At 37.6% G+C, this 17,332-nt stretch overlaps 2 protein-coding genes across 2 annotated transcripts; one reads left to right on the forward strand and one right to left on the reverse strand.

Annotated features, from left to right (window-relative positions):
• On the reverse strand, positions 1 to 11,952 carry LOC115722820 (acylamino-acid-releasing enzyme). Its single transcript, XM_030652151.2, has 18 exons — positions 11,746 to 11,952; positions 11,322 to 11,497; positions 10,881 to 11,190; positions 10,559 to 10,783; positions 10,260 to 10,478; positions 10,060 to 10,134; positions 3,872 to 4,010; positions 3,408 to 3,559; positions 3,249 to 3,331; positions 3,050 to 3,159; positions 2,870 to 2,948; positions 2,555 to 2,732; positions 2,257 to 2,317; positions 2,009 to 2,131; positions 1,497 to 1,694; positions 625 to 693; positions 320 to 396; positions 1 to 242 (listed from the first exon to the last, which is right to left on the reverse strand). The coding sequence occupies exons 1-18, from the start codon at positions 11,904 to 11,906 to the stop codon at positions 179 to 181; spliced, it is 2,499 nt and encodes an 832-aa protein (XP_030508011.2). The 5' UTR covers positions 11,907 to 11,952; the 3' UTR covers positions 1 to 178.
• A 1,811-nt stretch (positions 11,953 to 13,763) lies between these two features.
• Positions 13,764 to 17,088, forward strand: LOC115723771 (increased DNA methylation 3). Its single transcript, XM_061104704.1, has 7 exons — positions 13,764 to 13,982; positions 14,284 to 15,242; positions 15,334 to 15,571; positions 15,658 to 15,677; positions 15,727 to 15,804; positions 16,110 to 16,322; positions 16,621 to 17,088. The coding sequence occupies exons 2-7, from the start codon at positions 14,327 to 14,329 to the stop codon at positions 16,863 to 16,865; spliced, it is 1,710 nt and encodes a 569-aa protein (XP_060960687.1). The 5' UTR covers positions 13,764 to 13,982; positions 14,284 to 14,326; the 3' UTR covers positions 16,866 to 17,088.
• Positions 17,089 to 17,332: the final 244 nt, after the last annotated feature.

Genomic DNA, 17,332 nt, shown 5'->3' on the forward strand with positions numbered 1-17,332 from the left:
TAGAAAATAAAAAGAAACTGTATTGTTCAGATAAAATGTTTTACAAAATGGAACAGGCCAGGTATCACCACCACCTTAATAAAGAAAATGTTAAATTTGGTTATAAGCTTAAAGCGATTCCAAGTCCTAGATTTCCTTCAAGTAGTCATTCAACTGCAAAGCTAATCAAGGAGCAAGCTTATTTGCAGTACTTCTTGAACCAAACCCCAATGTTTAGAAAACTCTCATAATCAGATTGTGGCCTGCAGATGAAAACATTTCATTAGACTGTTATGTTTGATAAAGATGTCAAACTAGTTGGCAACTTTGCTTTGTTTACCTATCAATTCCATGAATATCATTAGGAAACACAATAGTTTTAACATCAACTCCTTTCTCCTTTAGTGCTCGAGCATACTGTAAATCATAATCTCATAAACATTAATGATAATTGCACAAATACTATCATGTCAAATTGCTTAATTCGAGTTACTGTCAAAGATGCAGATGCAGATGCAGATGAAAGACAGCAAGAGCTTCCATGTCGAATCATTATTCATTTTTACTTATGTTGGACCATAAAATTAGCATGAAAGTCACTGTGTAATTCTTATATTTAGAGGTGAAACATGATATCTCTCTTACTTGCAATCCAGTTGAATTTGGAACTCGAAGATCTTTGGCACCCAAAAGGAAAAGCGTAGGCGTCTTCACCTGCACAGATCATCAAAGAATAAAGACAATTTCTTTTTCTTATCAAAAGATTAAAAAAGTTGAACTTGAGAATAGTAGCCCAAATGGTTAAGCATACAGTTTGCTTCCATAAGATATGAGATTCGAGTCCCTCTTAGGCACCTACACAACAATTATTATAGTTTTTGTTTCTCAAATATTGTAGGGATAAGGGGGAGCTCAGTTTCAAGAGAAAAACAATAGTTGGGGCTTATTAGCTGAATGTTTTTGGATATTGGTCTCACAAAGTATGGTGAAGGGACTAGAGTGAAAATCAAGTCTAAGCTACTTGGTTTGATTGAAGTGGAGACTTAAGAAGCTTGTTATTGCTTTGAAGCTTCGGCTCTTTCAAGGTTTTTCATCAGAAAAAAAAAATCCTATTTGAAGTAGCATAGAATATCCCATAGTCACTGAATTTTAAAATTTTCTCACTCAAATCCTTTACCGATTCATATCTTTTTTTCTGATCTAGCCAGTCTCAACACTGCATATTACTTGTGACTCTCAAGCTTCAAGACTTATACAATATTGCTATCAAGCCTTGGCCAGGCGCATGACTACAATAATAGAAAGCACCCATGCTACTTACTAGTGGCATGTGAATCCACTGATTTTCTATGGCAAGCAATTAGCCGATAATTAATGATAAGAGGGTCATGAATGCAGTTTCACTTGTGAACTCTAGGTTATGTTTGCATCCAAGTTTTAATATTTTGAATGACTTTGCATCTTAAGGAGTTTGATTAATGGTAGCACAAAACTCCTAGACTGCAAAAAAGCCATACCTTTGAGATGTGGAAAATAGGAGACTTCATTTGAAAGGAGGTCAGGTGTTCAGCTGTTGGTGCTTCAGTGTAATAGTTTTTCCACTCACTTCCATAGGTCTCTACAAAGCACCAGTCTGGGATATCAGATGTGCCAACCATCAATGCAAGGTTGCAAACTGGATTCCTTGCTGCTGCAGCAGCGAATTTGTCAGGTGCCTGCAAGCATTTAGAAAATAAAGAGAAGTATTTTATATTTATAAATTTTTTCCACTTGAGAATACTAAATGTAGGCATACTATAGAGAAACTCAGTGAATATTCCAATCCACAATGGTCACATGAACTGTAGGAAGAAAGAAAGAAACTTATAAAGAAGCAGAATAGCATCAAAGATCAGAATTTTACTGGCAAGAGTATTGACAAGATCCCAAGAATCTGAATTTATACAGAGTCTAGACAATATTAAAAAAATATGTAAAAGATTTTATAGCAGAAATGAGGGCGGTAAACAGATTCAAAAGACTAACATACCTGGCCAATCAAGTGGGTTGTGAGAAAGCCACCATGGGAACCACCAAGCACTGCAATTTTTGATGGATTAGCTTTTTTGAGGCCAATGACATGATCTATAGCTGTGAGTACATCATTGACATCCTGTTCGGAATAATCTTAAGATATTAAAAACTTATATACATGCAGCAAAACTTCATAGACGTAACATAATTAATATAAAATGCTAAGAACTTAATTTATTATGATAATAGATAAATAATAAGCACCTGGGTCCCGATTTTTCCTGGTAGAGATTGCAGAGCTTCCTCACCAAATCCCAAGGATCCTCTGAGATAAATTAGCATGTTGAAAAAGCATGAATCCTTTAGCACATTCCAGCAGTCGATGCAGTAATATGGTTTTTTAAGAGGAAAATGAAATGGAAGACAAGAGGCACTTCAAAAAATATAATAATCCTAAAATACTAAAAAAAAATTAATTAAGCAACTTAATGAACAAATCATATCAAGTATATACATTCCTTGTTGAATCTCAACGAGGAATGCATTGACTTTGAGATCTCACCTATAATTGACAATCAACAAGTTGAATCCATTTGAAGACAGAAATGCCAATGACTTTGAAAAACTTGTCACTGATGTAGTATGGGGACCGCCATGAAGCATTACAATCAGTGGCTCACATGAATCATTTCTTCTAGTTTTGGAGGACACAAATACTGCTTCGAAAGGTTTCTTAGCTCCTAGAATATTTCAAAGAGTAGAGAAGTTGCAATTAACATTCAAATTACTATCATATGATTCATCTTGGAGAGAATAGTCCCTGTAATACATCAGCCAAAAATAAAGATCTTATATAGTCTATTATGGCATGTAATACCTTCAGTCAAGTTACCAGAAACATCCTTCACTGGAATCTTCATAATATCAAACTGCTGATTTGACAGCAAAGATTTAACCTGAAGATCAACCATTTGATTGTTTGGTTTCAAGTAATTAGCATTATCTAAGGAATGAAAAAACGAAAACAAAAAAAAAAATGCAAGCAAAATAAACTGACCTTCTCGGGGCATTTAACTATGGGACTTGATACATCTAACCAATTCCATGTAGCATTATCAGTAAGATACCCATACTTGATTTGAGGAACATCTACTGGACTGCTAGAAACTGCAAAGTCAAAACAAGTGCAAGTATAAGCTCACCTATGTACACAACTAATACACTAGATAGTTATAAATATCAGCATTCGATGATACCTGCAACAACGTTATTTCCATCCAATGCAAGAAGATTCCATGAAAAACCAGAGTCTATAGGGCTAATACGTGATACTTCTGCACTGTGATTCATTCAAATGCATAAGTAGTGTATAAAACAACACGAAGAAAGTCATAAAAAGTTATGCAGTCAGATACCTTAATACATTTATTGAAAGTAACACTAGACTACTTCTCCAGATGGTAGATAATATTATTGTGCAGCCATCAAGAAGCCACGGATTACTCAGGAAACTAGTGCAGTAAAGCCCAGGAAAGCAACCATCTTCAGCAGACATCACAACAGGAATCTTCAAAGAAATTGAATAGTAGACAACTAAACTCAGTAGATGAAACAAACTGAAATAGAATCCTCAGTAAACAACACATGCCTTTCAGATATAGTACATTTCAGTATGTAGAATGGTGTTTGAACTGAACTCTGAAGACATAAATGTGACCAGCATAAAAACTAACAAGTACTTAGAATTTGACGCGTTTTAAATAACTGCTTGAATTTGAATGGACAATCATAAGAATACAATTGCTGCACCAGCAACAATTCCCTTGTTTGAATCAATCTTTGTAGCTGGCGAAAAACAGCTGTGAAATCAAGATCTCACCACATCAACAATTTTCAAAGATGAGGACAGATTGCCATCTGTTGGCCATTCGATCCTGTGAAGTGAATTGGTCGCGGAATGTGCTCCAGAATCCACAGAACTACGTGCAGATAAAAACACAAGGAATTTTCCATCTGGGCTGGAAAAGATAAAGACAACAATTCAAATAAAATAATTTACAATTGTGAACAAGATTTGGAACTACAACTCAAGAGTTAAGAAGATACTGAGACACAATGCAATTTTTCAAAAGATTTACCAAACTCAAGGAAGGAACTGTTTCCAATTAAATTAAAGATGCTATAAAAGATTACAATACAAGCAGAAAATAAAATTTTAATACAATTATTCTGCTCACATTTATCAATTTTGACTACTAACCATGCAAGTAACAAGACACAAAAACACCCTACTTTACAACAAAGAGCACAGTTCAAACAAGGAAAATGCATCTCTATTTTCAGGGAATTTGACAGAAAGTGTACTGCTGTTTTGAATTTCTAAGAGTTCTTTTGGTATGCTTTCTGATTAAATATGACTCTAACATACTATTATATTTGTAATGTAATATTAATGATGTTTTGAGTTGATAACTAAGTTATGAGAATAGCCTACAAAATGTAATCTACACCCTATAAATTTAGAGTAATGATTGGCACACTGATATAACCTGCTGCCTCAATTATCAATAACAGATTAACAATGGGAAGTAGAAAGAAACATCACTGTGAGTATTATTGAATTCAAGCAAAAAGAGATTACAAGATTGAGCCTATAAGACTCTTGCTGCAGAGAGAGTAATCTCAATACCAGCATAAACCTCATAAACCTCCCAAACAGTACTTTAACAAACTACCATTCTCACTCACAATTACAATCATACCCTTAAACCGTAAAAGACCAAACTACCCTTAAGCAATAGCATTCTTACCTCTCCTAGCATAGGTGAAACGCACTTTGGTCCTAACATTACCCCCCCCTATATCTCGAACCTTGTCCTCAAGGTTGAAAGCAGGAAATTGGTGGCGGATGGTCTCAAACTTCTCCCACGAGGCTTCAAACAAAGGCAAATTCTTCCAACGGATCAAAACATCAACCTCATCACCGGGACCGTTGGTGCCATGGCGCACATTCAGCACTTCCTCGGGCTCCACTTGCAGTTCCAACTCAGGAGTAAGTTGTGGAGGAAAGGTGGAGGAAGAGGAGGCTGCCCCAATGACGGCTCGGAGCTGAGAGACATGGAAGACGGGGTGTACCGCTGCACTAGGAGGAAGGTCAAGCTTGTAGGCCACTTCACCAACTCGGCTCAAGACGCGAAAGGGCCCATAGTAGCGGGCTGCCAACTTCTCATTACGACGGACAGCCAATGTCTTCTGTCGGTAGGGACGGAGTTTGACAAACACCAAGTCACCAACCTCAAAACGTACCTCACGACGGTGGGAATCAGCCGTGGTCTTCATGCGATGTTGAGCACGAAGGAGATGCATTTTAAGATCATCCAGGAAGGAGTCCCTATCCTCCAACATTTGGTCCACAGTCATGACCGCCGAACCGCCCAAGGGATATCGTACCAAAGGGGGAGGATCGCGGCCATAGAGCACCTTGAAAGGTGTACATCCCAATGATGAATGAAAACTAGTGTTATACCAATATTCCGCCCACGACAACCATTTGGCCCACACCCGAGGTTTCTCCGAAGCAAAACAACGCAAATAGGTCTCAAGGCAACGGTTAACTACCTCCGTTTGACCATCGGTTTGCGGATGGTATGCCGTACTATGCTTCAAAAGCGTACCTTGCTGCTTGAACAATTCAGCCCAAAAGTGACTAAGGAACACACGATCTCGGTCAGAGACAATAGAGCTTGGAATACCATGGAGCTTGACAGCATTGTCAATGAATGCTTCCGCCACTCTTTTGGCAGTAAATGGGTGGCAGAGGGAAATAAAGTGGCTATACTTGCTCAAACGATCAACCACTACCAGTATAGTCTCCACCCCTTCAGACCGAGGCAAGCCTTCAATGAAATCCATGGTGATATCATCCCACACTTGGGCGGGCAAAGGTAGCGGTTGCAACAAGCCGGCTGGAGACATCGCCATAGACTTATTGCGCTGACACACCTCACAACGCCTAACAAAATCAACAACTTGTTGCTTCATTCCTGTCCAAAACACATCAGCCCGAATGCGTTGGTAAGTGCGCGACTCCCCGGAATGCCCCCCGATCGGAGTCTCATGATATTCCTTCAAAAACTGGGGTAAAAGGGAAGAAGTGGCAGCAAGCACTACTCTGCCCTTGTACCTCAGGTGTCCATGGTCAAGGGAGAATCCAGGAACCTCCTTGTGTTGCTCCAAATCAGCACAAATCTTAGCCAATAGGGGATCGGCTAGCACTTCTTGTTTGACCACATCCTAATCAAGCCAAGAGGATGTAGTAAGGACGGCACAAGCGGCGGGAAGAACTCTCGACAAGGCATCAGCAGCCTTATTAGCAATGCCCGGCCGGTATTGTATCTCAAAATCGAATCCCAATAGCTTCACTAACCATTTTTGGTGTTCCGGAGACACCAAACGTTGCTCCTAAAGGAATTTCAAGCTTTGTTGGTCGGTTCTCACCAAAAACCTCCGACCCAACAAGTATGGCCGCCATTTGAGAATGGCCAACACTATGGCCATGAGCTCCTTCTCATAAATGGACTTGAGTTGAGCCCGTGGCTTCAAGACTTGGCTAAAATATGCTAGTGGCCGGCCTTCTTGCATGAGAACAGCTCCTAGAGCATATCCCGAGGCATCCGCCTCAATCACAAATTGCTTAGAAAAATCCGGAAGAGATAACACCGGAACGGTGACCATGGCGTGTTTGAGAGCTTCAAAAGCGGCTGTAGCTTCATCATTCCAACAAAATCGGTCTTTCTTCAATTGCTCTGTGAGAGGCCTTGCAATGGACCCATACCCCTTGACAAACTTCCGGTAGTACCCCGTAAGGCCCAAGAAGCCTCGAAGACTTCTCAAATTAGTGGGCAGCGGCCACTCCAACATTGCTTGGACCTTGCTGGAGTCCACCGAGACCCCCGAAGCAGAGATAATGTGACCCAAGTATTCCAATTGCTGTTGGGCAAAACAACATTTCTTCTTATTAGCATAAAATTGGTATTTAGCCAAGGTATCCAGAACTACCTGTAAATGTGAGAGGTGGGCCTCCATGGTCGGGCTATAAACCAGTATATCATCGAAGAAAACAAGCACAAACCGACGAAGATATGGCCTAAAGATTTCATTCATGTTGGCCTGAAATGTTGCTGGTGCATTAGTGAGTCCAAACGGCATAACCAAGAACTCATAGTGTCCCTCGTGAGTCCGGAAAGCGGTCTTAGGCACATCCTCAGGTCGCACCCGAATTTGATGGTACCCTGATTTCAAATCGAGCTTTGAAAAGATCTTGGCTCCATACAACTCGTCAAGAAGCTCATCAATGACCGGTATTGGAAACTTATCCGCAATAGTTTCCTTGTTAAGAGCCCGGTAATCCACACAAAAACGCCAACTCCCATCCTTCTTCTTCACAAGCAAAACGGGACTCGAGAACGGGCTTGTACTAGGTTGACAAATCCCCCCTTGCAACATTTCACTCACCAGTTTCTCAATCTCATCTTTCTGCACATGAGGATAACAATAGGGCAGTATACTGATCGGAGCTACTCCGGGGCGAAGGCAAATAGCATGGTCTCGGTGCCGGGGAGGTGGCAATCGATTTGGCATGTCAAAAACACCCGCGAATCGCTGCAACAACTCAGAAACAGCTGCTGGAATATTCTCCACAGCTCCCACGGTAGTAGTGTGACCAAGCTCCACCCATAAACCTTCATGTTCTTCCTTAATTGTCTTGATCATGGTCTTTAGTGAAACACGAGTCTTGTGGAGGGCGGGATCACCACGCAACTCCACGGTTTGGCCGCCCCTTTTAAATCTCATGACCCCTTCCTTCCAATTATGGTAAGTGTCGCCCAAAGTCTCCAACCATTGAACTCCCAAAATTACATCGGTACTTCCCAAGGCCAAAGGTAGAAAATCATCAATAATTTCTACCGTTTGCAATGAGACCGGCACTCCTAAACAAATTCCCGCCCCTTTGACAGCTTGTCCCGTACCCATTTGAACTCCATATGACTCCGTAGTTGAAATGGGAAGGTTGAGTTTGGTAACCAAGGTTGTAGCTATGAAGTTGTGGGTGGCTCCACTATCAACAAGCACCGTCACCTCCTGGCCATGAACACTCCCCACCAATTTCATAGTTTTTGGAGAAGTCAACCCCACCACAGAATTGAGTGACACTTCCACCACTTGTGCCTCTGTCAAACCTTCTTGCCCATTATCTCCCAACTCCTCCATGGCTGCCAATTCCTCCATATCTTCACATTCATCTTGCACCAAAATAATTTGCAACTCAGGAGACTTACACTGATGTCCCCTTGTCCAAGGTCCATCACACTTGAAGCAAACTCCTCTAGCTCTTTTCTCTTGCACCTCTGTCTCAGTCAACCTGCGATAACCTTTGCCCATCTCCAATTCTCTTCTCTGGTTATTAGGAGTTGATGCACGTGAGGAATTAAGTGGGTAATGGAAGGCTTTAGCATTATTTGACCCAATCAGCCCATTAAAGTGTCTTTGGGTGGGTCCAGCTGGATTCAATGGGTTTAATTTAGTTGGGCTTAATACCTTACTCAGCCCACTACAAAAAGCCCGAATTACCTTTGGGTTAGCTTCCACAACCTCGGCCATCTCCATGGTCTTCTCCAAGCCGACTGGTTCAAGGAGTCGAAGGGTACCTTGTATCTCGGCATTCAGTCCCTTCATGAACGCCGATTCCAGCAGCGGTTCAGCCACCGTGCCCAGCGACGCCGTCAACGCTTCAAACTGTTGCCGGTATTCCTGCACCGTGGACGTCTGCTGTAGTGCCAGAAATCGATCGTACGCCGATCCTTCGTGAGCAGGAAGGAATCGCCGGAGAAGGAGATCCTTCAGCTCGCCCCAGCTCCGAATTTCACGGCGACGGTTCTCCCAGCGAAACCAACGAAGGGCCGGTCCCTCCAAACACAGAATCGCAGCCTCCAGTTGCTCCTCCGCCGTGAGTCGCTGCAACCCGAAGTATCGTTCCGCTCTATACGTCCAGTCGTCGGGATCCGAACCAGCAAACAATGGCAATTCAATATTCCTCGGGCGAAATTCAGATCGTCTACCCCCATATCCGCCAACCTCCTCTCGATTTTGATTTCCCGATCCACTAGACCCGATCGGAGGTTGAACGGATCTCCCAATTGGACTCCGCGGGCCGTCTGTAAGCTCCGTCGCCATTCTCGCCTGTCCGCGGAGGAGCAAGTCCAGCTTCTCACTGATAACGGCAATGCCGCGCTCATGAGATTCCACCCTCTCCTTCATTGAATCCCAATCCCCATGAATTGGTGACTGCGATTCCTCTTCTCCCGACTGAACCGATTCCACCACCTTCTTGGAGCTTCTCGTGTTCGTCATTACCTCCCTCGGATTACCTGCTCTGATACCAAAATGATATAACCTGCTGCCTCAATTCTCAATAACAGATTAACAATGGGAAGTAGAAAGAAACATCACTGTGGGTATTATTGAATTGAAGGAAAAAGAGATTACAAGATTGAGCCTATAAGACTCTTGCTGCAGAGAGAGTAATCTCAATACCAGCATAAACCTCATAAACCTCCCAAACAGTACTTTAACAAACTACCATTCTCACTCACAATTACAATCATACCCTTAAACCGTAAAAGACCAAACTACCCTTAAGCAATAGCATTCTTACCTCTCCTAGCATAGGTGAAACGCACTTTGGTCCTAACACACACTCCCAATTTACACACAAAAAGTACACAATTTAATACAAGATGGTATGGTCCCCACTTAAAACTATCCATGATACTTGAACTTTCCATATTTTTTTTTCTTTTATCATAATGATGTTTTTGCTGATATGTCTAAAATTCGTGGCATTTTCATCCATCATTCCAAAAAAAAACAAAAAGTTAATAGACCTGCAAAGTATTAAATTTTTAATATTTCAATTACAAGAACTTAAAACATATAAAAAAGTGTAAATACCTTGAGATATTATAATCTTCATTGAACTACAATCAGAAATATAAGATATATACTTACCTGAACCGTGGGTAAAAGGAACTGCTTATGCTTTGAGTTAGCTTGAACACAGGCACATTTTCAGTTGAACTATCTCTACAACATAGGAAAAGTACACAGCAACAGCATATTTAGGAGAACTCTAGGGAGCCAACAAACAGTTGACTTGAAGAAGATAATGTTAAGAAAAAAAAAACATGTACATCACAAAAGTAACTCACTTAAGATTATCTTTATTGGCTTCTGTTTCATCAAATGGCGCCTTAATTGCATATAATGCACAAGGCCTGTTGTAGCAGTATTTTATTCCAAGCTTTCCCTTATCTGAAGACCACCCAACAAAAACCAAATACTGGTCTGATCCACTAATTGATGGCGCCCATACCACTTGACCAACACTCAAGGATTTCTCAATTCCTTTAACAGCTTGTACCTCACCACTTCAAACCATAAAAAATGCAGGCAATGAGTTTGTAATGAAAATGATACTCTAGTAGTTTCTTTAAACATCAGTGCTTACCTATTAATATTAATGACAAAAAGTGCAGGCTGCCTTTTTCCAGCATAGGCCTCACCCCAGCCCTCCTCCCATTCCCCTAGTCCTTTCCAGCTACCATAGTCCTTATCCGATGAACCTCCTTTCTTATAATAGCCTAGCTCGTTAAATGTTGGCTTGGTGGGAGATGGCTCTTCCGCAGCATAAGCAATAAGAGTTTCATCAGCATTCCAAGAAATTCCCTCAAACCTATATCAATACAAGACTACATTTACATATCATACATGATAGTAATGTACATTACATAATTAAGCTAAATAGACTGAAAAGTTACATGCTTAATTACCATCCATCAGTGTATATCGAACCATGAACAGATTGGGGAACATGGAATTCCTTCTCCAACTGAGATGAACTCCAAATCTCAATGTGACAAGGAGATTCATTTTCAGGATTCCGAACAACAAAAAGCTTGGTTCCGGATGGAGATGGCACAATTACAGAAACTCCTGTCATCTCAACAGGAAAAGGGGCCCATCGAAAGTTCACAGAAGTGGCACTTTCTTTTGAAATTTCAGTGGAAAGAACAAACTTTCTCCTCTTATTTGCCAAAAGGTTAGGTTGACTAACTAAAAACATTGCCTGGGAGTTTATCCCTGCACCAAAAAAAATCGTGTGTAAATAATAAGGTAGTGACTAGTGAGTTTAGGAATCAAATAGAAGAGATGGTTTTCACTAACAAGTGTTACTATAAGATGAACATAAACAAATAAATATTAATACATACCGCTCCCAGACTTAAAAGTCCATGCCTTATCAATGTTGGAGATGCTAGTAAATTCTTGAAGTAGCTTAGATTGTAAAGTGTATTCTTCCTCACTTGCTTCATCCAACCCCAATGGCAGATCCTTTCCTGAATTCCCTTTAGAACCCTCCATGGCAAATACTTTTGACAATCTTTTACTACAGAAAAACAAAATCATCAATTCAAAATGTATGGAGAAATATCTCATACTAAAACTTATCCGTTGAGTGGTTTTTCAGATAGAAATTGAATAAACCAACTGTAACCCAATAAAAGATATCAAATGAATGAAATTCAAAGAGACCAACTATGGCTACGGATATCTATCATCAAATGACTATGATCAAAAGCAGTAAATGTTATGAATTTGAATATGATTATGTGAGAGAGTAGAGAGAGGACTTACGGAGAGAGAGAATCGAGTGTGAGTGTGGGAGTGATTGGATTGGAGGGAGTTGAATAAGAAGGAAAGGGAAATTGTGGTCGTGGAGTTGGAGTTGGAGATGCGAAGCTAACAAGCCAAGCCGAATTCAGTAGGCGTTGAAGGCGTTGAAGTGCCCCAGCCATTCACAGAAAAGATTCTCATCTCATGAAACAAATATAATTAGCATTTTCCCCTTAATTTGTTCAAAATTCCTATAAAATATAATAAATTAATGGGTGATTCTATAATGCACCCCTTAAAAGGGATGTACTGATACACCCTTAACTTGTTTCGGCCTCGAGAAAATTTTTTTAGTCTAATTTTTTTTCATATTCATGTACGTTATAACTATTTAAGATAATCTACAAAATTTTGAGAAATTCTAAATAATTTACAATATAGAAAACAATATTCAAACAGTCTATTTTACACGCGTATAAAATAAAATAGTTACGCGTGCAATACACTGTTTGAACGTAATTTTCGGCGTGTTAAATATTTCCAAATTTCTTAAAATTTTGCAGGATGTCTTAAATAACTATAACGTACATGACCATGAGAAAAAATTTGACTAAAAAGTTATTTCGGGTGTTAAAACAGATAAGGGTGCATCAATGTATCTAAGGGGGTGCATTGTAGAATTTTCCTAAATTAATAATGACATAATTATCTCTTTTCTCTTTTAGATTTTATATTTTTTAGGAAAATTCTACAATGCACCTCCTTAAAATGGATATATTGATACACCCTTATCTGTTTTAGCATCCGAAATAATTTTTTAGTCAAATTTTTTCTCATGGTCATATACGTTATAATTATTTAAGACATCGTGCAAAATTTTAAAAAATTCGAAAAAAGTTTAACATGCCGAAAACTAAGTTCAAACAGTGTGTTGTACGCATGACTATTTTATTTTACACGCGTGTAAAATAGACTGTTTGAACATTATTTTTTATATTATGAATTATTCCGAATTTATCAAAATTTTGTAGGATATCTTAAATAGATATAACGTACATGAATATGAAAAAAAATTAGACTAAAAATTTTTTCTGGATGCCGAAACAAGTTAAGGGTGCATCAGTACATCCTTTTTAAGGGGGTGCATTGTAGAATCACCCTATTTTTTATACTCTCTAAATTTTTATTAATACAAAATTTTGCTTTTTTTTATATATAAAAAAAAAATCAAGAATTATAATATTCTATTAATTTTTTAAAAAAATCATAAAATAATTAAAAAACTATAAAAATATTAAAATAATTAAAAATATATTAATTTTACTTAAAAAAATTAAATTATTCTTAAAAATATTTTTAAATTTTATTTTATTTATAAACACGTATCTTAAAAAATGAAACTTATTTTTATTTATAAACTCATATCTTAACAAATAAAAAAATAATTAAAATTCAATAAAAAAATATAAAATTATTTCTTTTTTTAAAAAAATAAAAGTTAAACTAAAAAAAATTATATTTACTTAAACAAAATAGACTCAAGTTTGTTCCTGTAAAATTTAGTTTTTATAAAAATTAAATTTTTAATATCTAAATGAATTTTTTAATAAATAAATAATTTTTAAAATTGCTTAATTAGTTTTAATATTTTAATTTCTTTTTTAATTTTCTTAATTATTTAAAATAATTTTCTTTTAAGATTTACTAAAAAAATATTAAATCTTTCTCTTTTTATTTTGAAGAGTATAATTTGATAGTTGTCAAAATTTAAGAGATAAAATTGTTAATTTATAAAGACACATTAACATTTAAACGAAATAATGAGACGTAACCTAATAGAAAAATTAAAATTCGTAGAAGTTTAAGAATTTATTTAGTAAAAAATTTGTTAATTATTCATATAAAAATATATGGTAAAATAAAGGATACATTTGAAAATCTATGAAAAGGTTGTACGATTACTTTTTGTTGAGTGGCGTTTGTCACATAAAAATTGAGATTAAAAGTTGTTTTTTTTTTTCACCAATACGGTGCACATACACCTAAAATACCTAAAATACACTTTTGTAGAATGTAGAGTAATAAATCACCTAAAATATTGCATTACCAAAAAAAAAAATCATTACAATATTAACCTACATTGTTTATTGAGTTTGGTGTAATCTTCCTTAAGAACCTCTCCCCGTCGTGTAAATCGGTTGGAGTTCGTCGTTGCTGTTGTTTCATTTGCTGTCTCTGTTGAATTGAGATAGCAGCAGGTATTTACTTTTTTATTCCCTTATTTATTTTTTGGGGTTTTATGTTCTTTTAGTTATAGCCTCGATTGGAATTTGTTTGTGCTCCAGCCTCTGATTTCAGTTAGTTTTCGATGATACATTTTGAGATTTTGATATTCATGTTAATGCCTCAGCTAATTAAGCTAGTTTTACTTTTACAGATGGGGGGTCTTTTGTAAAATTGGGTTTTGGGTTTCTTTTTTCACTTTCGTAATTGTTATCTTTTTAAGTAAAAATTTGGATTGGAGTGTCACTGTTTGATTTTAGTTTCTTGCCTGGCTAGTCTTGATTTTTGGATGCTTCTACTTTGAAAGAAGCTCAAAGTGATGGACTTGGAACATCGAAATTCATCATCTGATGATGACCAGCATTTTTTGCTTCACTTCATTATGGGAATGTACTTAGGACCTGATGTAACTTTTGATAACCCAAGAAGATCTGCATTTCAAAGAGTATCTGAAGATTCTCCACCATATACATCAAGTGATTTAGGCTCATCTTATGTTAGTATAGTTTTGCTGGAGAATTTATATTACTATGTCTTAAGAAAAGCTCACCCTAGCCTGAGATTGAAGCCAAATATGTTTCATAAGTATCTAAAAGGCATTGCAGAAAGATGGCGTTTCACAAGCCTTTTTCCTTTGGATCTTCATGAACAGATATGGTTTCCTGCAAGCTTTAGGATTGTGAAAGGGGTCGTACTTATTAATGATCCTGTTATGTCAAGCATGGAACAAAATGATTTAAATAAGTTTAAGGTTTTATCTTGCATAAGTGATTTTAGGATAGAAATGGACGAGTTACTTCATTATGAACACGAGAATCAGCACCAACACCGAAGTAATGGTGAGAAAAATTGCGTGAATGGGAACGAGACAATGATGGGAGGAAGTTCCAGTGAGGGTGATTATTTGTCACTAAGAGATCAACATAAACTTAAGAGAAGGCGGGAATGTGACCCTCTTCCGATGCCTGCAGTTTCATACTCTTCTCCCATGGCTAAACATCATATCCAAGAAGGAGATTTCCAAAGAACATGTATATTTGATGGACAAGCCGTCATGTCCATTCACCCTCTCCCAGAATTGGAGAATTGTACCTCAGAACCAGGTGCTTCTATTGCTATTTCTGGGACTGCTAGAAAAGGAAAAGTTGGGCCACCAGTGGGAGTTGTGGATGTTGGTGTTAGCAAAGATGCATATTATTTTCGAGTTGCTCTGCCAGGGGTCAGGAAGGACTACTGTATGTTTCTTGTTTCTTTTGACTTATTTACACTTGTACATGGTATTCAAAGTAGCTCCTCTGAGTGTAGTATATGATTTTGCTGTGGCAGGTAAATTTAGCTGTGAGATCGAATCTGATGGGAAAGTTCATGTTGAAGGATTGGTGAGTGGAGGCAAAAGTATAAAGAAACCTCTGCGCATATTTGAGATGAACTTCCAACAGTTATGCCCACCTGGACCATTCATGCTGTCTTTCAGTCTCCCAGGACCTGTAGATCCCAGGCTCTTTGCTCCTAATTTCAGATCAGATGGCATTTTTGAAGGAGTAATTGTACATCATGCAACAAAGTGATGCTGATGTTACTCCTAGAATGAGAGTCCAATGGAAACGTACAAGTCTTTTGAGGCATTGTGTTTTTTTTTTTTTTGAATAGGAAGACCTTATGCATATATGGTTTGGATCATCATGTGATGATCTTCTCTGTCTCCTGACTTCCTTGTAGTAGTTGAGGCTGCAATGTCCTTTGTTTGTCATAGTGAATCTTGGACTGACAAGATAAGAAAATTGAAGATGAGAGAATGTATGTTTGTAGATTGGGGCACATTAGTAGTGCATTATTCTCTGTCCATGCTAACAAATTTTGTTATGGAATTACATCAATTGTCAAATTTCTTGTCATCTATGATATTGAAAGGCATATCTCTGTTTGTTTTTCGTATTCAATTACATGAATACTATCAATATTTAATATGGGAAATTGTTTTATTAGAATTGTATTTTTTCTTCTATAAATGGTTAGCTCTGCAATAACAACCTCTAGAGTTGAAATATTGGTACTTCATCAAGCATATTAATTGTAATTGCTTATTATTTGGTTATGTGTAGGTGGAATCATCTCCAGAATCAAAAGGAAACGTATTTTTGTTAGTATGGATGCGCAAAAGTTTGCTGAGAATCCTCAAATGGAAGTGCCGGTTGTTCAAACTGGAACTGCAAAGGAAGGTAGTGCTGGACCTCCGGTCGGTCTTATTGATGTTGGCGAGAGTGAAGGTGCTTACCTTTTCAGAGTTGCACTTCCTGGTAACAGGAAAGATCAATGTAAGTAATCGGGTATTCATCGTTGATTACATATGCTAAGGTTTCATTTGTAGAGTAGAACTGGACTAGATTGAATTGGATTAAAAGAATATAGAAGTTTGAATGAGTTGATAACCAATCACTGAATGACTTGAATGAGTGGATACAAAGTTTGAATTTGTTTCTTATCATTGATAAACATGAAAATGATGATTGAAAATGGTAAAAATTATCTCAAGTTCTTCACTGGGATTAAACTTTCCGAACGAGTAGTTTAGAGAAGTGAGCTGACTCCCAAGTTTGTTGTTTTTAACTACAGGCAATATAAAATGTGAGATTGAACGGGATGGAAGAGTCCAAATTGAAGGGGTGATGAATAATGATGATGTAGGTTTAATGAAAGAGTCATCAACCCCAGATGAACCGTTTAACATTTGGTTTAGGCTGCCAGGTCCTGTGGATCCGCGTTTGTTTTCTCCTAGTTTTCAACCATTTCATGATCATGGTATATTGGAAGGGGTGGTTATGAAACACACAGCTATACCTCCACAACAACTTTCCTGATCATTATCTGAAGCTTTTGATTTGAATCTGCCCTTGCAAAGATTACTTGCCTGGACTAACACTAAGACAATTAATTATTATTATTATTATTATTATTATTGTAGAAACTAACTAGATCCTTTTGTACCTGTTTTTTGGGTTTCTACTTTTTAGTTGAAGAACCTCATGGCCAAATATTATAGCCTCTATTTTGATTTATAGTTTTAACTTCTTTTTTTTTTGATGTAATAGTTTTAACTTTTTGTGTTTTTTTTTTTTATTGTTTTGATTTAAGCGTTTACGTATTACAATAATGTATAATCTGGAACTCGAACTCAGAATTTCCAATACATACGCACCCTCTATGGCTATTTAAGCCAGTTTCAAGTGGTTAAGTGCATATTTGGCATCATAATTAAAAAATTGTTTTTTGTTTTTAAAAATAGAAAATTGTTTTTTGAAAACAATTTGGCATGTTTGGCTTTGTT

Source organism: Cannabis sativa, chromosome 9 (assembly GCF_029168945.1).
Source record: "Cannabis sativa cultivar Pink pepper isolate KNU-18-1 chromosome 9, ASM2916894v1, whole genome shotgun sequence".
Classification (NCBI taxonomy): Eukaryota; Viridiplantae; Streptophyta; class Magnoliopsida; order Rosales; family Cannabaceae; genus Cannabis; species Cannabis sativa.